We start from the raw sequence: 23,682 nt of genomic DNA, 5'->3' as shown, positions 1-23,682 counted from the left end.
CTGTTAAAGGCTTCTTGTGTTACAAGTGCATTCACTTTTTCCTTCGTTTCTTCTAGTTCCTGGTCCCAGGTCTGTGCGTCCAACCTGGCTCCTGACTTTGTTCCACTCAGTTCCCAGTTCGTGTACCAGACTGGCTCGGGAATCTGCAGCTCCCTCCTTTCCACTGCTACGAGCAGGCTGACTCTCCCAGCGCAGCATTATTATTTCTCCTTTTTTGGTAAAAAAATATCTTTTCATTCACAAATTGCTCTGTTCGTTGCTCCCAGCATTTGGGTCCATAGCCTGAACTAGTCTGATCCTGTCCGGACCTCAAACCATAAGAGAAGAGATACCAACAATGGGTGTAATGTGGTTGAGCTTTCTGCTTCCTGTCTAAATGAATGAAAACTAAATGAATTGTTACACAGCTTAAAAATGTTTGAATGTACCTCATTTGCATGCCGATAATCTATATATTACAGTTTTTCTCAATTGCTAAAACACTAAGCCCTGTTGTCTGAACCAAATGCTCAGTTACTTGAACCCACTGATTGAATCAGTCACTCTTTTTGGCAAAACCCCAAGCACTTTTCACCTGTTTCGACACAATTTGCCAACACATTTTCATTGTGATGCACCTGTGTTGCATAACATTTATGTTGTGTTATGTTGTGTTGTGAACAACATTTATCTTACCAAGGGAGAATCCTAAGAAATGTCTAAGAATATGAGGAATTCTAGGATATTTCTTAGAATAACATCACTAGGAGCTACGTTTAGCCTTAGGGTGCTTCGTGGATACAGGCCCTAGACTTTAGTCTTCATTCAAGACCATCACAAATCCAGACACTTTGTCCAGACACTCCAGTTTGTCATTCTACTTATCTACTTATCAGGTCTTGCAATTCGGATATCCACTGGTTCTTCAAAGATCACAGCATCATCCGTGAAGTCGAAGTCAGAAAACCTTTCTTCGCTAACAAAAACACCCCTAAGCAGCGCTTAATCAGAATCCTACCCAACATCCAGTCCAACCACTGAACAGTGTTGGAGCCAGAACACTTAACTAATGAATGGCAGTATTTATTTGGGGGGGGGGGGGGGTCAGAACTTCTGCTGTCACTCTGCACATCACATGTGTCTAGGCTGTCTATAATATCCAGCAACTTAATGGGGATCCCACAAATTTCTAAGATGTCCTGGAGAGCAGCCAGGACAACAGAGCCAAATGCATTGTGAAGATCAACTCAGGCAACAAAAAAAAAAAATCACAGGTAATATTTGTGCTTGCATTCAATGAGTACTTGCAGAGTTAGGATGGGGTCAATGGTTGAGTTCTTCTATCTGAAATCAGACTGATCTGCTGCAAGCATCTAACCTGAGAAAAGGAGCACTGTAACAATGCTATCGTTGCTACAATCCAGGTGATCACCCTTTCCTTTCCAGAGTCCATAGGGATAACACCTGCTTTGCAAACAATGATCGGACTTTATATCTAAAACCACACATCCCTAGCGCTTTCCCCACACTCAGCTATTTCACTGTTTTCTAAAGAATCTCCCATGCGAACTGAAGCGTAAAATATCCTGGCAGGAGGTTCAGTCTTCTCCAACTGTTCAAAGTAGCCAACTCAATGGGACAGTCATGTCAAGGGTCTGAGCATGCAGCACTTCGTTGCATCCATAACACCACAGACCTGCCTTGGGTCTTGGATGGCAACCAGAACAACAGAGGAATTTGTCAGTACCGAAGTACCGAGGCTACACTCACCATGACTGCTGTGGGACTGTTCAATAGCAAGGACTTGGGCTCAAGGACTGTAAAGGTTCTAGCTCTGGTATTGATATCCGCCCCGGGGTGTCGGTAAGGAACACAAACAGGATGCTGGAATAACTCTTGGCTCCTTTAATCATTGTCATACAGCAGCTCACTAACTTTGCACTGTCAGTGTAAATGTGGTATAATTTGAGCTGTCAATGTGGCTGCCCATGCCCCGGCCACATGTCGAACTAATTACAGTGTTGTGTAAGACTGAGCTAAAGACCGCATGTACCAGTACACGCCACTAGAGGTCTCACTACACTTTGCTATAACTAGAACATCTCTCACTCAAAGAACTTACTGCCTTTCCAACATAGCCGTCCCCTAATTTGTAGGATGAATTGGAACAATGGAAAGGCAGACAACTTAAGAGGAGTCTGGTTGTGGTTCTTCATCTTTTAGCTCCTGCAGGACAATCAATTTCATAATAGGCGGAATGTAGGTCTTGCCTTCAATCTTCACCTCTGCAGTCCTGATGAGGCCATCTGGTCCAGGCATAACTTTGACAACTTGCCCCATTTTCCACTGTCCGCGAGGAATCTGGGGATCTGCCAGCAGAATTACAGCTCCCTCTTGCATGTTGTCTGTGGGTGTCCTCCATTTGCTCCGCATTTTCAAGTTGGGAAGGCAGTTTCTGACAAATGAAGACCAGAAATGATCTGCTAGGATCTGTGAATGTCGCCATCATCTGTGTCCCAACATCTCACTGTTAGAGTAGACTACTTGTGGCAGAGAACTATCAGGCTGCCCCATAAGCAATTAGTTAGGTGTGACAGGATCTACATCAGATACATCAGAGGAGACGTATCCTAATGGTTTTGCATTGAGTATGCTCTCAACTTCTACAAGCACTGTTCGGAGCACTTCTTCTGTGACACTTTGCGAGATGGTGGTGTATAAGGCAGTCTTAATGGAGCGTATTTCTCTCTCCCATGAGCCTCCAAAGTGTGGTGCTGCTGGGGGATTGAATTTGAAACTGATCTGTTGTGCTGCGAGTTGTTGTTGAAGAACCGGACCCATTTGGGAGAAAGCCTCTCTCAGTTCTCTGTCTCCTCCTTTAAAGTTTGTCCCCTGGTCTGAGTAGACTTCTGTTGGTTTACCACGCCTGGCAATGAATCTCCTGAAGGCCATTAAGAAAGAATCTGTGTCTATTGATGATAAAATGTCTATGTGGACGGCCCTAATGGTGAGGCACTTGAATAAAATCCCCCACCGTTTCTCTTGGCGCCGTCCCAGTTTAACCAGGAAAAGCCCGAAACAATCCATGCCAGTGGAATAAAAGGCAGGTTTAAACAGCTGCAGTCTGGCTACAGGCAAATCAGCCATTTTCTGGGAAGCGGGTTTAGCCCTCCATCTTCTACACTCAATACAGCTATGCTGGTGGCGTCTCACAGCTTCTCGTCCCCGCAGAATCCAAACGGAGTGACAGAGTTCTGCAAACACACGTTCGGGTCCGGGATGGCAGAGACAAACATCAAAGTCTTTGATGAGTAACTTTGTGTAAGAGTGGCTAGGGTATAGAACAATAGGATGTGCAATTGCTAGTTCAATATGGTCTGTTTGACGCAATCTGCCTCCTACTCGGACAAGGTCCAAGTCTCTGTCATACTGTGGGTTGAGGCAGGAGAGGCGACTGTTAGGTAAGATTGTTTTACCGGCTTGAAGCAGGTGGTAGTCTTATGCAAAGCTGACTCTCTGTATTAATCAGAAAATATTAAGCTCCGCCTCTCTGTACATATCAGCCAGTGGTGGATCAGGCACTGAAGGGTCCTGTTGTTGTACTGCCACCCCATGAAGCTCCTTGACTGTGATCTCTAGTAGCTCCTGCCAGGTCTTGGCTTTGGACTGCTCTGGGGTACAAGATTCCAGCCTGGTAACTACAATACCACAAACAGCAGACCGCTTCAGCTCTGATAGGTCTTGAAGTGAATCTGAAGGAGTAAAAGGAGGATCTAGAGGCCACTTATCTGCAGTTTGGAGGAGGAAATCAGGTCCATGGCTCCATCGATTAGGCTGTGCCAGTTGAGCTAAAGTTCGTCCTCTTGTGAGGTCATCAGCAGGATTCTTAGAGGATTCCACATACCTCCAAATACTCTGGTTGGTCAGGTCCTGGATTTCTGCAATCCTGGTGCCAACGAAAACTTTGAAGTGGCAAGAGGTGGAGTGCAGCCATCTGAGGACTGTGGTAGAGTCGGACCACAGTGTGAAACTCTGTATCTTTAGAGTTAGCTCGTTTTTGATGAGCTCGAGCAGCTGAGCTCCAGTGAGGGCCGCACACAGCTCTAACCTTGGGATCGAAAGCTGCTTCTTAGGAGCAACACGCGATCTTACAATAAGAAAGGCCAAGTGCACATTACCACTATGATCCACCAAGTGTAGGTAAGCGACAGATCCATAGGCACGCTCGGAGGCATCACAAAAGATGTGCACTTCTCTTGTCACATCAGGTCTGTCCATGCTTGGTGCTGTGTAACATCTTGGCAGACTGATCTTTGGGAGTTGTTCCAACTCCTTCTCCCAGGTCAACCACTGCTGAATTAGATCATCAGGGAGCTGTGTGTCATCCCAGTCTCTGTGCTTAGCCCACAGTTGCTGGACTATGATCTTGGCTCTTGTAGTAAATGGCAGGATATAGCCTAAAGGGTCATACTGACTTGCTAGAATGCAATATATATTTTGCATAGTCGGCTGGCCATAGGTAATGAGACGATGCTTAAATCCAAGAGTGTCGGTGTCACAGTGCCAGCTCAGTCCCAGTGTTGATTCTTGTGCCTCTGCCTTGTCGTATGATAGCCACAGCTCTAATTTGTCTGAAGGAGCCTCGATTGGTAAGTGGCTGATGACCTCTGGCTTGTTACTTGCCCACTGATGAATATCAAATCCTCCAAGTGACAGTAGGTGCCGGAGTTTTTCAACCAGTTGCCGTGCCTCTTTTACTCATGGTAAACTCTGCAAACAGTTGTTCACGTAGAAGCACTGTTTGATTGTGAACCTTACATCCTCTTCAGGCTTGCTGTGCTGGAACACATGTTGCTGGAGGGCAAAGGAGGCACAGCAGGGACTGCAAGTAGTCCCGAACGGGAGGACTTGCCACTCATAAGTGTCAGGGGGGTTTATCTTTGTTGTTGCGCCAGATGAATCTCAGTAGGGGTTTGTCCTCAGGTAAAAGCCATACCTGATGAAACATCCCCTTGATGTCTCCACTGATGGCCACTGTGTGCTCCCTGAAGCGCAGGAGCATGCCGACTAAGGAGGGACTTAGGATAGGTCCAGGTAACAGTGACTCATTTAGGTTCAGTCCTTTGTAGCAGAATGAGCAGTTGAACACTACTCTGTTTTTCCCATTGTGCTGGACCATATGATGGGGTATGAACCAGCTCTCACTGTTGTTATGCTGAACATCAGATTCAAGTTTGGCCACAAAGGTCTCGAGCTTCTCCATTTCAGGCAGTGGCTTTATCAGGATCTTTTGCCAGGTGTCTCTCCAGACTCCTGAGGCATGGCATTACTGCTTCTTTAGGGGCCTGGAAAAGTGGTGAATCTTTCTTTCTCAGGAGTGGTGTTGCGTACCTGAGCATGCCATTTATTTCCACCCTTTTAGTCTTTGACTTGAGAAGAGTCAATGCCTCAATGTCCTCTCTTGATCTGGTGACCTCTTTCTCATTTCTGAAGGGGAGAATGTCAACTTGCCACAACCTTTCCACATTCCTCTTCAACTCTATGGCCTCTGGGGTAAGAGATTGAATAGGCACTGTTGAGCCAGTAACTGTGACTCGAGCATTCTTGCTGGCCCTTGTAATGTCCACCCTAGTTGTGTATGAATGGCTGCTGGGCCCCCTGGTGGACCAAGCCGTACTCTCTCTATAGGGCACAGAAAATGAGGGTGGTCAGCACAAATTAACAGTAATGGAGAGACGTGGTTGAAGGCTTGGAGAGGCAAGTTAGAGAGGTGTTTATATTTCTTCATCAGGATGGAGATGGGATAGGAGTGTTCAGCTAGTCCTAGGTGCTGAGCTGTGAAGGCATTTGAAATCTTGTAGGATTTCTGTGGGTGTATGGGTGAAACTTCAAATGATACTGATGCCCCATGCAGTGTTTGAATGTCTTGTCTAATAGTTCGGAGGGACATGTCTCACCCCTAGTTGCTGAGCAGCGGCTGATAGTAGCATTGTTCGATCTGATCCATCATCCAGGATTGCATACGTGTCTAGTGTCTTATCACCATGTCGCAAGAGAACTTGGATGATCTTAAGGAGGACTCGAGTGGGGTCAGAGGGCTTATCAAGGTAAAGCATTTCAGTAGCAGAGTTTACTAAGCGGGTCCCTTGCTTTACCTCTTTGCTGTTGACTTCATGTAGTATGAGCAGATGTTTACCTTGGCATTTGCTGCAGGGCTTCTTCAGGTTGCACTGTGCAGCCTGGTGTGCTCTCCCACAGCGCCAGCAGCGTTTGTTCGTCTTTATCCAGTCAATCATTTGTGCCTTATCAAAGCACTTAAAGGTGGCACACTGGCTTAGGTAGTGATCCTCTGTATCACAGTAGGGACAATAGGCTTTGGATGGATTTCTTTTATTCTTATTGTCAGAATGATTACTGGTTACAGTCTCTGATTTGGGAGTGGATGAAGTGTCCTCTGAGCCATGCAATATAGTGGCAGAGCGCAGAGCTGGCTTTGACTCTCTGCGACGCTCTGACTTGAAGCTGGGTCTCTCTCGTGGTGCATAATTCACCTTTGGCCCATCACTGGCCTGGCACCACGTCTCTAGTTGTAACCAATGTGAGAACTCAATGAGGTTATAGACTGCATCTGGTCGGTGGTACATCTGTCTTCTAAATTCAGACCTCATCTCAGCTGGTAGTTTACTGAGAAGGCGTGACACATGAGATCCATATCTGAGCTCTATCTCTCCCTCTTGGCCCAGGATCTTCAACATGCCCACCAGGGCTCGAATCTGAAGTGCGAATCTTTCAAAGTTTCTGAATCTCCGCGTCTGATGTCTGGAGAGTCCATGACATGCGCTATCTTCTGAAGAGCCAGTTGGTGAGGCTGACCATACTTCTCTGATAGAGCAGCTATCGTATCACTGTAAGGCGTTGGAGAGTTAAGGTAGGCATCACCTATGAGATGAGCATCTTCCAATTTTAAATGGCCCATTAAAACTTGAAACTTGAACAGCTCTGTACTATCTTGTGGAAGTAGATTATCCAAGGCAATCTTCAGGCGAGCGAATTCACCTGGGTCTTTCTTGGTGAGATCAGGGATAGAAAGCGTTGGACCCCTGTAGGTTCTCTCTTGTGTGAAGGTAGGTGACAGCTGAAGCGGAGCTCATAGAACTGGATTAGGGTAACTGAGAAATTCATTTGGCCTCTATGTTACAGCTGGCTTTGCCACAGGTGCATAATTGAATGGTTGGCTTGGCGGGATATATGTTGCATTACTGTAGACGTAGCATGGCAGTGGTCTTGAGGGGAGAGGACCTCTCTCTGTATCTCTGGCGCTCATTACCCTGGGTGGAGGCAGATGAGTTGCTGCAGTCGCCTGCTCTTTTAATAGACTTAGCTCAGCCATTACACTATCCAGCTTATCAATTATACTGGCTTCCCTTATGTAGGTAGACTGAGCTGGAGGGTTCAGACTTTGCAACCTCGGATGACCGTGGGTAGTGCCAATTTTCTGTGTGGTATCATGTTGGAAGAGTTGGGGTCTAGGAGGTGCTGGAGGAAGGTAGTGCCCATAATACTGATTTACAGGTGTATAGGGAGGTTGATGTGGATCTGAACCTGGTAACTGAGGGTCAGAGGTGACTTCCCATGGTCTAAAGAGTTGTGAGAGAGATGTTGATCCACTAAAACCTCTTGCAGGTTGCTGCCCTAATTGAGGAGTAGGCTCTGGGTTCATCTCCTCAAGCATGGAGGTAGTCCACTCATCAATAGTATGATCCCAACTGGCTTGGCTTATAGGGCTGGCACCACGTGACAGTACGGGTGAGTAGTGGCCTTTCCCAGTGGGTGCAGGAAACTGCAGCCTCCTTGATAATGGGCTGGGCTGCTGGAGTTATAGGTGATGCTCTGTTATAGCTCATGTTGTAGTCATCAAGGTAGGTAGGAGGCCAGACAGTACGCTTTGGATGTGTTGAATCGATGATTGAGGTGCCAGGCTGCATCCTTGGGTCCGGGGAAGACGCCTGATCCGGCTCGAAGGACCATATGTTCAATAGCAAGGACTTGGGCTCGAAGACTGTATAGGTTCTAGCTCTGGTATTGATATCCGCCCCGGGGTGTTGGTAAGGAACACAAACAGGATGCTGGAATAACTCTAGGCTCCTTTAATCATTGTCATACAGCAGCTCACTAACTTTGCACTGTCAGTGTAAATGTGGTATAACTTGAGCTGTCAATGTGGCTGCCCATGCCCCGGCCACATGTCAAACTAATTACAGTGTTGTGTAAGACTGAGTTAAAGACCGCACTTACCAGTACTCGCCATAAGAGGTCTCACTACACCTTGCTATAACTAGAACATCTCTCACTCAATGAACTTACTGCCTTTCCAACAGGGACAAGGTGTAGATTTGGAGGAACATAGCACCTTGCAAGTTGAGAGTCACTAGACCAGGGGTCACCAACCCTGTTGGGCACCTGTCCCGCATGTTTTCTAACTCTCTCTGTTCCACTCCCAGGCAATTAACTCTATTAGGTGTGCTCAGCTATTCAAGAGCTGGAAAACACCACTTTAAAACAAATCAGGTGTGAGCTGAGTAGATAGATGTGGAAAACATACAGGGCAGGTGCTTGCCAGGAACAGGGTTGGTGACCCCTGGCACAGACGGTATAGACCACAGACAGTGGGTGAGCCACCTGATCAGAAATTCTTCAAACATAGGCCTCCTTGTCTACCCTCATGGCCTTCCCAGCCTACTTATTCAGCTTCCAATAAAGTCTGAAATATCCATCAAGTTGTGCATTACAATAATATTAAGAATGCCTACACATAAACCTGTTCCTATGGACAGTGGTGTCTGTAATGCAATCCCCAGCAACATTTGGGGTCTGGTGGTGGAAGAACTCTCAGATTCCATTCATGTCACCAAGTGTGTCCCTGTCTGCAAATCCTCCGGCTTGATTGTATGCAAACACCTGTGAAACAGTCTGATCATGAAGTTGGAGCAGATTTAATATTGGACACTGGGCAGGCGGTAGTCAGCGACAGTTAAACTGAATCCTTAAGGAAACTACATCAAGTCTCTCATCAGAATTTCAAAACTGAACATTTCTATCACTTCTACAGTTCCGCTGAAGTGTCCATCGTTTTCCACATAAGCATAAGCAATTTCCTTAGCCACACTGCCAGTATCAGTATACCATGCCCAGTGGTGTCGCTCTGGACACTGAAACCATGTTTCAGCAACTCGTAACCCCCCGACACGTTGCAAACTTGAGGTGCATTAAAACATTTTTGCCACAGTCGTCCGATCCATGATGACTGATGCGGTCCTTGTAGCCAGTCATATCAGTGCCAGTGGTTACACTCAAATCAAGTGACCAATAGAGTGTCTCCTCAGGGGTAGTTGTCTGCAAATAAAATGTCTGTCACTGAGATGGCGATCGCTGCAGTCAGAGTGTACACTGTGACAATATCCAATATCCTTCAGTCTAAGCCTTGTAATACGCTGGTTGCCAGCAACTGTCACTCCCTCAGTATGTCAACCACTGGGAGAAGACCAGATCAGAAGTAGGTGTATCCGTATATCCACCCACTGACATCTGGCCACTTCCAGGTCTTTGCAACTGAGACAGCAAGCCACTGCAATGTGGAGTTTTCCATGACAGCAGTGGTAAGAAGGTTATCCTTGTAAAACAAAGGATGTTCAAGGTGCCCACCTCAGGTTGATGACCCCTCAGCACCGCAGCAGTTATACCCTCCAAAGACAAGACCCTTGGTGTTATCCTGTGGTATCATCTTTTGCAGTGTTGAGGCACTGGCCGGTTCTCCCCATCCCCTTCGTAATATCTGCTACCCTACAATGGAATGTAGCAGCAGAGTTACTCCCACAGAGAGTTGAAGAAAACCAAGGTTTGTCAAATGTTTCCAGTGGCTGACGTACCAATCCTGCCACCAACCCCCAAAAAGGATTTTCTGTCAGTTGGAGGACTACCTACAGTCTGCACATGCATGACGTTATACCCAGGATGCACACACACACATATATATATATATATATATATATATATATATATATATATAAAAATAGTGAGACTGTGTATATAAATGGCTGTAATTCCTTAATAGTTACTATTCCTTAATAGTTGATATTGAAACTGAAAGGATCCACTAAAAGCATATATTGATTGTTTCGTGTCTTCTCCATTGTAGTGGTTTAGGCAAAAATTGTATCACTGTCAATACATTTATGGACTTTAGTGAATGTGACCAGGCCTAAACACACCACACACATCCTTAAATCAGCCATTTAAGAAACAAAATACCTTAAAATCATTGATTGAGAGCATGAACTCTGGAAAGCGAGGCAGCTGGAAGAAAAAGAAATGGCTAGACTTCAGCAGCTGGCTGGGATGACGCAGAGCATAATCTGGAGGAGAGGAGAGGAGAGGAGAGGAGAGGAGAGGAGAGGAGAGGAGAGGAGAGGAGAGGAGAGGAGAGGAGAGGAGAGGAGAGGAGAGGAGAGGAGAGGAGAGGAGAGGAGAGGAGAGGAGAGGAGAGGAGAGGAGAGGAGAGGAGAGGAGTTGTTTTTCAGTCTGGGTGGAGGTGATGCTTCTGCAGGACTGTGTCTAAAGCAGCTCTTCCAGCTTCACATCACAGCAAACTGAAGTTATCATCTCCTCATTTTCTCCTTCAGAGAAAACAGTATTCGAAAACATGGAACTGAAGCAATAATCCGTCGTGATTAATGGCAGTAATTACAGCAAGAAAAGTCAGTCAAACCACAGGCTCAGTAGAAATATGTAAAAAAAGTGTTTTCACATCATGAATGAAGTGAATCAGCTGATTTTAGTACCTGTGAACACAGAAGGGTGGGGGCAGTTTAAGACAATGAGTTTGGTCACCATCTCTGGGTAATGAATGGCAAACAGCCAGGCTATGGTTCCTCCCCAGTCGTGTCCAACCAGACAGCATCTGTTGTACCCTGAAATGTAAACAAAAATCAAATCACGACATCACGTGAGGAATTGGTTTGTTCCCCTACTCCTCCCAGCCCATTGGCCCAATTTCAACCAATTAGTGTGGATGAAGGTCAAGCCACGAGTTGCCCTTAAAGGATCTTTTTTGGGACAGGTTACAATCATTGGGCTCAACAGGCAAAATTTAAATTTTTACTCCGATGCCCAATATATTTATTATTATTTTTGATATTTTTATTTTCAAGGTGTCATACACCCAAGAGGTGCCCAGCCCTCATGGGCTTATAAGACACACCATAGAAAATAAAGAACAATAAACAGAGGGATGCCACAACACATCCACCAATCAAGAACTGACATTTACAGTTTACAATACTCAAAACATACTTCATTATCAATCAGTTTCAGTGTGCAGTCATAGCGTCGTAATCAAACATAAAGTGCGCCCCTGCGGAGCAGATAGGCATCCAACATAAATTGAGCCATATGGGAAATCTTTTTGTTAAATAGATATGCAAGTCTACATTCATCTGTCATATAAAATAAATCGGAACATTCAGTGGTCATTTTAAGAAAAAACTTATGCCTGAAATTATGGTAGAAAGGACAGTAGAACAAAAAATGCATTTCGTTTTCCACCTCTCCCAGGTCACAGAGGTGACACTTCCTATTCTCTTCAGGGATCGAATGGAAACGTCCTGTTTCAACCGCCAGAGACAGAATACCACATCTCAACTGGGCACAAACAGATCTCTGTGCTTTAGTTAGGTTAAGGGTGACATATGGCTCTGTTTGGTAGGCCGACTTTATCAAACTGTACAATCTTAATTTGGGTTTGTGCAGAATTTCTTCTGCCCACTTCTGTTTATAATTTTCAAACATTTCCTTAATCTGTTTAACATTACAGGACAACTTATTTCTATAAATATACTGAAGACCTACTTCATCAAACATTTTAATAAGTTCCTTTGCCCAACGACAGTTTTTTGATAGGGCCCACAAAAATATTTGTTTGACAAGTCTGCTGTCAGACATATTAATAAACCTATTCCAAAGTCGCACCATGTCACCCTTAATCCGCACTTCACAAGGTTCCCATCCCATATCACCACATACAGCGAGCTTAGGGGCCATTTTGTGTACACCAAGAAAGCAGCACATAGCCCTGTTTTGAAGTATAATACATTTTGTTAGATTACAGTACCCCCACAGTAGTCTAAAATTGGACAAACACAAGAATTATACAACTGTGTATACGCATTGTACCCAAGATCCCTACACAGCTTGACCTTGTTAAGAACGGCTCCCAGAGCTCTGCCTGCAGAGTCTGATAGAGTTTTTATTCCTTTTTCAAAGGTAAGATGGGCATCAAGAGTAAGTCCTAGATATTTATAATGCTCAGTATATGACAAGGGTATTGAACCAAAACAAAACTTAAAATCAGACTGAAGTTCACCCTTCTTCCTAAAATGCATAATCTGCATTTTATCTTAATTTATCTTTAATCTCCATCTGTTGCACCAATCATGAACTATATCCAACTGTTTTTGAAGATCGTCTACAGTCTCTGCCAGGAGGACTAGGTCATCTGCATAAACAAGAGTGCCAACAAAGAGTGCCCAATAAACGTGGTACACATACTATGGAGAGGGGGTCTATAACTTACCAGGTGAGATCGAACTGACCAAAGGTCATTCATTGGAATCACCAAACTTGGCACACATATTGAATTGGGTTCTGGAATTGCCCAGCAAGGTCAAATTTGCCAAAGGTCAGTCACTGGGGTCAAAATCAAATCAAAATCAAATCAATTTTATTTATATAGCGCCAAATCACAATAAACAGTTGCCCCAAGGCGCTTTATATTGTAAGGCAAAGCCAAACAATAATTACGGAAAAACCCCAACAGTCAAAACGACCCCCTGTGAGCAAGCACTTGGCGACAGTGGGAAGGAAAAACTCCCTTTTAACAGGAAGAAACCTCCAGCAGAACCAGGCTCAGGGAGGGGCAGTCTTCTGCTGGGACTGGTTGGGGCTGAGGGAGAGAACCAGGAAAAAGACATGCTGTGGAGGGGAGCAGAGATCAATCACTAATGATTAAATGCAGAGTGGTGCATACAGAGCAAAAAGAGAAAGAAACAGTGCATCATGGGAACCCCCCAGCAGTCTAAGTCTATAGCAGCATAACTAAGGGATGGTTCAGGGTCACCTGATCCAGCCCTAACTATAAGCTTTAGCAAAAAGGAAAGTTTTAAGCCTAATCTTAAAAGTAGAGAGGGTAGGGTAGAGAGTAGAAAGTCATGTCTGTTTGTTGGCCAGGTCCTGTAGTTGATTTCTTACTTGCTTACACTTGAATTGCCAGTGAAGGTTGACTCCTGAAAGAACTAACTTTGACAAAAAGTCAAGGAATTTGATTTGGGTGGATTCCAGAACTGCAAGGCCAGTCACACGAATAACAACTGCACCAATCAAAGTCCAGTCTGTCTGAGAGATTTTGCTAATGCTGCCATTCCAGCCTCTACAAACTCAAGGTTCAGGTTGTGGAAGGATCTGGAAAAGTGAACAACGGTAATATTCCCTGCAAGCTTGAGTCTGTCAGAGAAAACAAGGATGCTGCTGCTTATTTATGATTCCACTGAGATTGAAGTGATAAAGGAGATAAAACAAGCAAAAAAGAAAGGAAGTCAATATTGGAAGATCTGTACTTGTGAATTAATCAATTAGGGTATTTCTGTGAGGGAAAAAGAACACAGTGCCATGTGTGCCCCCTCTCTGGGCTTATGTTGTGGCTTTGCCCCCTCTCTGTGTCTGCTTTCCCCCTCTTTGCTCTACTGTCTTGCCCCGGTCTTTGATTTCCTGTTTATTATTCTTTAGTCAATAAGAATAATCAGGTCCCATCTTATCTTAGGGACCTCATAGTACCATATCACCCCAATAGAGCGCTTCGCTCTCAGACTGCAGGCTTACTTGTAGTTCCTAGGGTTTGTAAGAGTAGAATGGGAGGCAGAGCCTTCAGCTTTCAGGCTCCTCTCCTGTGGAACCAGCTCCCAATTCAGATCAGGGAGACAGACACCCTCTCTACTTTTAAGATTAGGCTTAAAACTTTCCTTTTTGCTAAAGCTTATAGTTAGGGCTGGATCAGGTGACCCTGAACCATCCCTTAGTTATGCTGCTATAGACTTAGACTGCTGGGGGGTTCCCATGATGCACTGAGTGTTTCTTTCTCTTTTTGCTCTGTATGCACCACTCTGCATTTAATCATTAGTGATTGATCTCTGCTCCCCTCCACAGCATGTCTTTTTCCTGGTTCTCTCCCTCAGCCCCAACCAGTCCCAGCAGAAGACTGCCACTCCCTGAACCTGGTTCTGCTGGAGGTTTCTTCCTGTTAAAAGGGAGTTTTTCCTTCCCACTGTCGCCAAGTGCTTGCTCATAGGGGGTCGTTTTGACCGTTGGGCATTTTCTGTAATTATTGTATGGCTTTTGCCTTGCAATATAAAGCGCCTTGGGGCAACTGTTGGTTGTGATTTGGCGCTATATAAATAAAATTGATTTGATTTGATTTAGTCACTGGTGTATTATCTGTTTGTTATGCTTTAGCCACGTGGTGAGTTCCCTTCTAGTTTAGTCTCTGCCTTTTATTTTCTTGTTGATCGTTTTTCAGTTCTTTCATTTGTTTCCTTGTTTGATCCTTTGTTATTTTCATGTTGAGATGTTATTTGGCCCCCTGCTGGCGTCAGGTGTGTGCAGTAGGGGGGCAGAGAGGAAGTGAGGATGCAGAGGAGGATCTGCAGGCATTCTTGCTGCAGCCAGACTGTGCACTTTCAAGAACTTAGTGGAGTGGTTAAAAACCAGACTGAATTACTGAGGCTGCTGAAGGAGGTGTATGAGCTGAGAAAAATGATGCAGGAAAAAGATAACAAAATCAGACTTCTGGAAAACCGGGTGGAGGATTTAGAGCAATATACCAGATTAGATGATGTACAGTAGTGTTCAGAATAATAGTAGTGCTATGTGACTAAAAAGATTAATCCAGGTTTTGAGTATATTTCTTATTGTTACATGGGAAACAAGGTACCAGTAGATTCAGTAGATTCTCACAAATCCAAGACCAAGCATTCATGATATGCACACTCTTAAGGCTATGAAATTGGGCTATTTATTGTGTGGGCCACTGAAGAGGAGGTACTGCTGGCCTACCACCAGAGGGCGCCGTGCCTGAATGGCAGGCCTCAAGCACGAGAGGGTGCAGCCGCCTCCCAGGAGCAGCTTGAAGTGACAGCTGTCACTCATCATTCATCAACCACCTCATAAAAGGCGGGCAGCAACTCCACCTCCCTGCCGAGAAATCTGTCTACCTTCAAGGTAATACTCTCAGCCGTTGTTGTGCCGAACGCACGTGATTATTTCTGAACTGTTTGCAGGCGTACCTGTTCCCCTACTTGCAGCTGGAGGCTGGGTTTGTGGATGGTGGAACAGTGACGGTCTTCACTCCTCACTCCAAACTTTGATAAGTAGTTGATTCAGGCTATGCATTTACTGTGTTCCTGTTTTGGAGGTGGAGGTGTTCCCTCAAAGAAGAAATGAACTGTTTTGCTGATTGTCTTACTGGGTGTGCACACGCCCACCATAAACTGTCTTTGCTTCCTGCCAGCAGTACCAGATCTGACAGCTGGAGACGGTGGCCACCTGGGGACTCAGGACTTGGCGGCTCCGGTGTGCTACAGATCCGTTGGCAGTGGAAATCGTGTGGGACCCGGCTCTTCTCTGGACAGACGTCTTCTATCCTCGAGCCTGCCCTCACGTCACCATTGTATCATTGACTTTGTTCCAAATCTGCATTTGTCTGTATTCCGTTGTGCACATTCCACAACATTAAATTGTTATATTTTTGGCTTATCCATTGTCCGTTCATTTACGCCCCCTGTTGTGGGTCCGTGTCCCTACACTTTCCCAACACTATTAGTAAAAAAAAAGTAGAAAAGGGGGTGTTCACAATAATAGTAGCGTGGCATTCAGTCAGTGAGTTCGTCAATTTTGTGGAACAAACAGGTGTGAATCAGGTGTCCCCTATGTAAGGATGAAGCCAGCACCTGTTGAACATGCTTTTCTCTTTGAAAGCCTGAGGAAAATGGGACGTTCAAGACATTGTTCAGAAGAACAGCATAGTCTGATTAAAAAGTTGATTGGAGAGGGGAAAAGTTTATAGGCTGTTCATCTACAATGATCTCCAATGCTTTAAAATTGACAACAAAAGCAGAGACACGTGGAAGAAAATGGAAAACAACCATCAAAATGAAAAGAAGAATAAACAGAATGGCAAAGGCTCACCCACTGATCAGCTCCAGGATGATCAAAGACAGTCTGGAGTTACCTGTAAGTGCTGTGACAGTTAGAAGATGCCTGTGTGAAGCTAATTTATTTGCAAGAATCCCCCACAAAGTCCCTCTGTTAAATAAAAGACATGTGCAGAAGAGGTTACAATTTGCCACAGAACACATCAACTGGCCTAAAGAGAAATGGAGGAATATTTTGTGGACTGATGAGAGTGAAATTGTTCTTTTTTGGTCCAAGGGCCGCAGACAGTTTGTGAGATGACCCCCAAACTCTGAATTCAAGCCACAGTTCACAGTGAAGACAGTGAAGCATGGTGGTGCAAGCATCATGATATGGGCATGTTTCTCCTACTATGGTGTTGGGCCTATATATCGCATACCAGGTATCATGGATCAGTTTGGATATGTCAAAATACTTGAAGAGGTCACGTTGCCTTATGCTGAAGAGGACATGCCCTTGAAATGGGTGTTTCAACAAGACAATGACCCCAAGCACAAGTAAATGAGCAAAATCTTGGTTCCAAACCAACAAAATTAATGACTCGCAGATGTGAAGAAATCATGAAAAACTGTGGTTATACAACTAAATACTAGTTTAGTGGAACATAATAGTTTTGAGTTTGTAGCGTCAACAGCAGATGCTACTATTAATGTGAACACCCCCTTTTCTACTTTTTTTTTACTAATAGCCCAATTTCATAGCCTTAAGAGTGTGCATATCATGAATGCTTGGTCTTGTTGGATTTGTGAGAATCTACTGAATCTACTGGTACCTTGTTTCCCATGTAACAATAAGAAATATACTCAAAACCTGGATTAATCTTTTTAGTCACATAGCACTACTATTATTCTGAACACTACTGTAATTGTAATGGGATTGAATGTTAGACATCGGTCATATGCCAGGGTAGCAGCCAGCAGCACGGGTGCTATGGAGGAAACACCGGAAGAAACCCACTCGCTGGAGCAGCAGGTTAGCAGCTTTTTTCCTTCAAATAGCATCCATATTAACAGCAGTGACATTGCAGACTGCCATATACTTCCAAGGAAAGACATCAAGTCTAAGCCAGCCATCATTATTCGGTTTCTGAACAAAAATGTTAAGAATGAATTGGTGAGACAATCTAAAAAGCTGAAAGGAACTGATGTGTATGTTAACGAACGCCTGACAAAGAAAAAAAAATGCTGATATAGCTAAAGAAGCCAGAATCCTCCAGAAACAACAAAAAATACAAAGCGACTTGGACAAGGAACTGTAAAGTGATGATTAAGTTAAATGGATCTCCAGAGGAAGCTAAAATCTTAGTGGTAAGAGAGCTTGCGGACTTGGAAAAACTGAAGTGATGGGTACTGTTGTTCGTTTATTTAGGGTTATGTTTGTGTTGTCAAATGAACTTGGGTATAAACAATTCTGTAAAATGACTTTCATATTATGTGTGAGTTTACACAATGTAGTGAGACCTAATTTGACTGATTTTTGGGGGGTTTTGGTTTGTGGACTTTTCTTTTTTATTATATGATGACAGCTGATTCCTTTGATTTTACTTCTGTGCCGCAATTACAATCTTTTCAGTATACTGAGTACCATATACAGGATATGGAATATGACACAGATCCAGATAATCATTTCTATTCCTTTAGAAATTGTTGTATGGCTGGGGGGTCTGGCTGCCTTTTTGTTTCTGTCTTTTGTTTTTCCTTCCAGGTGGCTTGCATTTGGGACTGAGTGGCTGTGTTGCTGAGGTTATCAGGACCTCACCCTGATCACCTGCGGCTCGTCAGGACTCACAGCTGAGGTGCATCTATATGGATTGGAACATGGTGGCATTTAAGACTGGAGTATACAGTGTGTATTTGCCAGAGACTCGACCTTGTGACCAGACGGGTGAGATCGTCGTCTCGAGAGCCATCTCATCATCAGTGGATGCAGAGAACGTCCAGGGTTTGAGGCACGGTCTGTGAAAGAGGAGGGGGTGAGGTCTCACGCTCGTCAGCACACTTCCTGAGGTACGTTAGATTTTGTGACTAACATTTATACAGTCAGTAAATGTGGTGTCCCTCACACTTTTATTATATTGAGCTGTCTGTTAGTCATGTATCGGCTTCCACTGCAGTGGAGTTTTGTGAACTGGATGTTCCATGCCTGCAGGTTGGGAAGCTGATTAGTAATCAAGCCAGGAAGTGTTTGCTGTTTGTACACCTTAAGTGTTCTCTCTGTGTGTAGAGTGTGGACTCACATAATGGTTCCTTCTTTCACAGACTCGGTTTGTTGCGACCACCTGGGGGGTGTCGGCGGGGTCCTTGGGTCCGAACAGCTTCTGGCTCCGGACCGTTAGCGCTGCTGGGAGCGCACCACGCCAGACCGCACTTTCTTTTGTTGTTTTTTGTATCACTGTTATGTATTAAATTCAGTTAGCCTTTGTACCGTGCTCTGCTTATTTCATACTGGGTCCTTCAAACGCTGGTCGGTTCTCCGAGCTGCGTCCGACACATAACAGAAATAGTAATTTTCAGTATTACACAGATGAACAATACAACAACTGCATTTCAAATGACAGGAAATTATCAATAATCCACTTTAACAGTAGGAGTATGTACAAAAATTTTGGGAATATCAAGGATTATTTAAAACAATTTTGCCATCCTTTTAGTATAATTCTCATATCAGAAAATTGACTTGCTGAGGTTGATGATAGGAATTACAAATTGGAAGGTTATGAATTCAATCATTTGAATAGGCGAAATAGAGGAGGAGGAGTAGCATTGTATGTTGACAAAAGGCTTAAAAACAAAATTAAAGATCATTTGACAAAGGCCATGGAAAATCTGTTGGAATGCCTGACAACTGAAATATGCATGGAAAAGGTAAAAATATCATTATTAGTTGCATATACAGAACTCTGGGCTCTAAAATTGAAGAGTTTCAAAAATGTTTTGAGAAATACTTTTCACAGATGTATTTGTTTGTGGAGATATAAATACTGATCGTTTAAATCCACATCAGCATAATGTGACAGCGGATTTCATTAATACTATGTACAGTTTAAATTTATATCCAAAAATCACGAGGCCTTCAAGAATAACTTCACATTCAGCTACTCTCATTGATAATATATTTACGAATGATATTGATACCAAAACACTGAGTGGCTTATTAATTGATGATATCAGTGACCATTTACCAATTTTTACAGTAATTGATCTAAACTTAAATAGCAAATGTACTGAAAAAAATACAATACTGTAAGCGTTTGGAATCTGAAGAAGCTATCACTGCCTTAAAACATTATTTACTTTTTACAGAATTGGAATCTCATTTATGTAAAACAGGATGCTAACTTGGCATGTTCAGAATTTGAAAACATATTTCTCAATATATACAACAAAAATTTGTCAGTACAGTATAGTAATAAGAATAAATATAAAGCTCATCCATGGATAACTAAACGTTTTCAAAAGGCAAGAAAAAATATGCTATACAGAGAATTCATTAAAACTAAATCAAGAGAGGCAGAGATTAAATATAAGGACAATAAAAATAAATTAACAACTATCATGCAGAATTGTAAAAAAAATCATACATTGGTAAAATACGAAATGACAATAAAAAACAACATAAAGGAAACATGGAAAATATTGAATACTATTATAACTATCCAACATATTTTACATATAAGAACAAAGATGAATATGACATGAGTGAAGTAGTGGATAGTTTCAATAAATTCTTTGCTAATATTGGGCCGGCTCTAGCAGCTGAAATTCCACACAGCCCACGGGAAAATCAGGAATTAATTGACAGAAATCCACACACAATGTTTCTTGGTCCAGTAGATGAAAGGGAAATTATTAAGGTAGCTAGCACATGTAAAAGTAAAAAGTCAATGGATCATAATGAGGTACATATGTCCTTAGTAAAGCAAATAATTACTGAAATTGCAAAACTATTAGCATATATTTTAATAAATCATTTCGAACTGGAATTGTTCCAAACAGTATGAAAGTGGCAAAAGTGATACCTTTATTTATTTTCTGGTAGTAAACATCTTTTTTAATAATTACAGGCCTGTGTCTCTATTGTCACAATTTTCTAAGATATTGGAAAAGATTTACAATAGCAGATTTGATAAATTTATAAAACGACATAACTTGCTGGACGAAAGTCAATATGGTTTTAGAGCAGGTAGGTCCACAGCACAGGCTCTGCTCGATTCAGTAGAAGAGGTCAGTAATCATATGGACCAAAGGGAAATAGTAATAGGTTTATTTATTGACCTGAGAAAGGATTTTGATACAATAGATCACAACATATTTCAAAAGATGGAACTGTACAGGGTCAGAGGGGTGGCTTTAAACTGGATTAAAAATTACTTACAAAACCGGAAACAGATTATTAAACTCGGGGACAACTGTTCTTCATATCTGGACATTGTTTGTGGGCTTCCTCAGGGTTCTGTGTTGGGCCAAAATTATTTATCTTGTACATTAATGATTTATGTAAAGTTTTGGATCTGTTTAAGGCAGTTCTGTTTGCAGATGATACCAACCTGTTTTGTTCAGGAGAAAATCTGCAGCAATTATTGTCCGATTTACATATTGATGATGACGTTAAAGAGATGGTTTCATTAATAAATTATCACTAAATTTGTCTAAAACTAAAATAATGACATTTGGGAATTACAATAAAGACATACAAATTCAGTTAAATATACAAGGGGTAATCATAGAGCATGTCAAAGAAAATAAGTTCTTAGGTGTCATTATTGATGAAAGAATGAATTGGAAAGCTCATATTCAACATATTCAAAATAAAGTGTCAAAAAGTATTGCAGTACTAAATAAGGTAAGACATGTTCTTGATTGCAAAGCACTGCATACGCTGTATTGTTCATTGGTTGCTCCCTACTTGGCTTACTGTGCTGAAGTTTGGGGCAATAATTATAAAACTACATTGGAATCATTATTCATTCTTCAAAAAAGAGCATTAAGAACAATTCACAATATAGGTTTCGAGATCACACCAATTCAATGTTTATAAAATAAAATGTCACGATATGATTACGTTTAAAACTGTGCAATTAATGTATAAAGTGAAAAATAAGCAACTGCCCCTCAGAATTCAAGATTTTTTAAGGACAAAGAGGGAAATATAATTTAAGGGTCTTGTATCATTTTAAAATTGCTGGCACTAGGACAACCAGGAAAGGCTTTTGTGTTTCTACTTGTGGCCCTAAAATATGGAATAATCTGGTGAAGGAACTCAAGTGATGTCCAAATATCAATCATTTTAAACGCCAATATAAGGAACTGATGTTTTCTGAATATGTGAAAATTGTCTAAATTCTCTGAAAATTCAATTCATGGTTGAAAGACTATATAGCTGCTGGTTAAATATGGAAAATTAAGTTATTAATTTTGTATTTTGTGCTGTTATTGGTGTGAATATGATGAGGAATTTCAGTTTATTGATTATTTTAAGATGCGTTTTGCTGTTCTGCTCACTTTGTTTTGTTTTGTTTTGTTTTTGTTGTGATAAGTAAAAGTTTCTGAGCTAAAAGGAGTAGGTGTGTATAAGCTTTGCTTCTACCTACACCCTTTCGGTTACATGGGTTGACTGGCTGAGAAATCAGTTTTGTTTTATTTTGCTTTGTTTTATTTTATTGCAAAGTGCCAAATAAGCTTGAACTTGAAAATGAAATTGAGCCCTTTTGCACTGAACCTGAGCATTTATTCGTGTGAAGACTTCAAACTCTCAGTTGCTTGTGTTATCAGACAGACAATGACTGTGGTGTTGTTATGATTTTGACTCTCAATCTGAAGTATTCACTAGGTTCGCCAGTAGAACGGATGACCATCTGACCCCCTCTCCCCGTCACTTACCCATGTCAAAAGCAGACATTTTGGCATGAATGTCTCTCCATACCTCTGAGCTGAGCTCAGCCAGCTGCTGCATGTCAGCGCAGGATGTCTCATTTTGGGAGGAAAAAAAACGCTTTGATCGATTGCAGTTTGTTTGTATTACAACGTTTGAAAAGAAGTGTCAATTGATTTAAACAGCATTTCACTTTGAAGTTATTAATTCTGACTGGACTCTATTGTTCTAACTTGATTCGACAGAGAGCCGTGTAGCGTTTGGAGCTGTGTGAATAGAACGGAGGACGATTCTCATTTCTGTCTCCCATCAAGACAGGAGTCCCAGTTAGTGACTTTAATCTGCACAAAAGTGACTCATGATTGACATTCAGGGATGAAAGTGGTGAAAAACCAAAAAAGCTGAAACCCCAAATTACCCCCCAACACCACCTGCACGAAAATGTTTGAATTCTAGAAGCTCTGAAATGCAATCTGGGACTATTCCAGACAATAAACTGCAGTGAGTGCAGCATCCAATTTGGTGAGAAAAAAAAATAACTTTCCTTATTCAAATTAATTCCAGTAGTATTCTGCTCTTACTAGGATGCAGCAGTTTTCTAGTTTGGCAGATAGTTCTGGAGGAAATCACTGAAGAAATTAACAAACTGAAAATATGGTTTGACCAAAACAAATTGTCATTAAACTTAAATAAAACGAAGTGGAGGTGTAAGAGTCACTAGGTGTTCACAGGAAACACTTATTTATTTCTGTATGTATTTATTTATTTATGTTCATTGTTAGTTGGTTTTATATTTTCTTTTGTGTTTTTAATCAGGTTCTTTTTGTCTCTTTCTCTAAAATTGTATTGTAGCATTATTAGTTATTATTACTATTCGTGTTGCTGTTGCTATTATTATTATTATTATTATAATTAATATATAAACAAAAATAAATTTAAAAATATTACAGTTTGTAATACATTTGACCCTTTTATGACAACAAACGCTGAGCCACATCTATCAACTGTTTCAGAAGACCATAATAGGTCGATTTAACATAAAAAAGGTAAATAATACTCACAGACATATGCTCTTTTGGGTTTCAGCGGGGAAAAATTAAGAAAGCGAAATAAAACAAAGAACCAATGAAGCAGTGAGTCGGAGCAATGCTTCATTGCTTCAAGCTTCAAAGAAGAGCTGTGCTGCAGAAACGGTTGATTACAGACCCTGCAGGTGTCCCACCCCTACATGATCATTTTCCCGACAAACACCCCCCAAAACAACGGCTGCTCTGAAGGACTGATAAGGGAATCGTGAAGCAAAAAGGCTACTGATGTCGGTGGATTGAATAATTTCTTAACGGTACTTGAAAAGAACCGGTTCTTGATACCCAACCCTAGTAAGGACTAAACATTTTGCTTTGTTTACATTATGTAACATCATTCAATACCTTGAACAAGATGGTGGCCCCAGCTACTCATTATGACACTGTCCACTCCAGTCTTTTTTTTATCTCTATGTTCCTACTCCTTTATTTTGCCATAGAGTTCAATGAC

General features: G+C 42.3%; 1 protein-coding gene across 1 annotated transcript in view; it reads right to left on the bottom strand.

The window, feature by feature from the left end:
* ephx4 (epoxide hydrolase 4) overlaps nt 1–23,682 on the bottom strand; it is a 128,658-nt gene that overhangs the window by 76,568 nt on the left and 28,408 nt on the right. Inside the window, exons 4-5 of the mRNA XM_034180719.1 lie at nt 10,818–10,946; nt 10,288–10,391 (exon numbers count right to left, since the gene is read on the bottom strand). Of these exons, the coding sequence (XP_034036610.1) occupies nt 10,288–10,391; nt 10,818–10,946 (233 nt within the window). The remainder of the gene's footprint in view (nt 1–10,287; nt 10,392–10,817; nt 10,947–23,682) is intronic.

Source organism: Thalassophryne amazonica, chromosome 10, assembly GCF_902500255.1.
Source record: "Thalassophryne amazonica chromosome 10, fThaAma1.1, whole genome shotgun sequence".
NCBI classification, from domain to species: domain Eukaryota; kingdom Metazoa; phylum Chordata; class Actinopteri; order Batrachoidiformes; family Batrachoididae; genus Thalassophryne; species Thalassophryne amazonica.
This window is presented reverse-complemented; position numbering and strand designations above follow the sequence as displayed.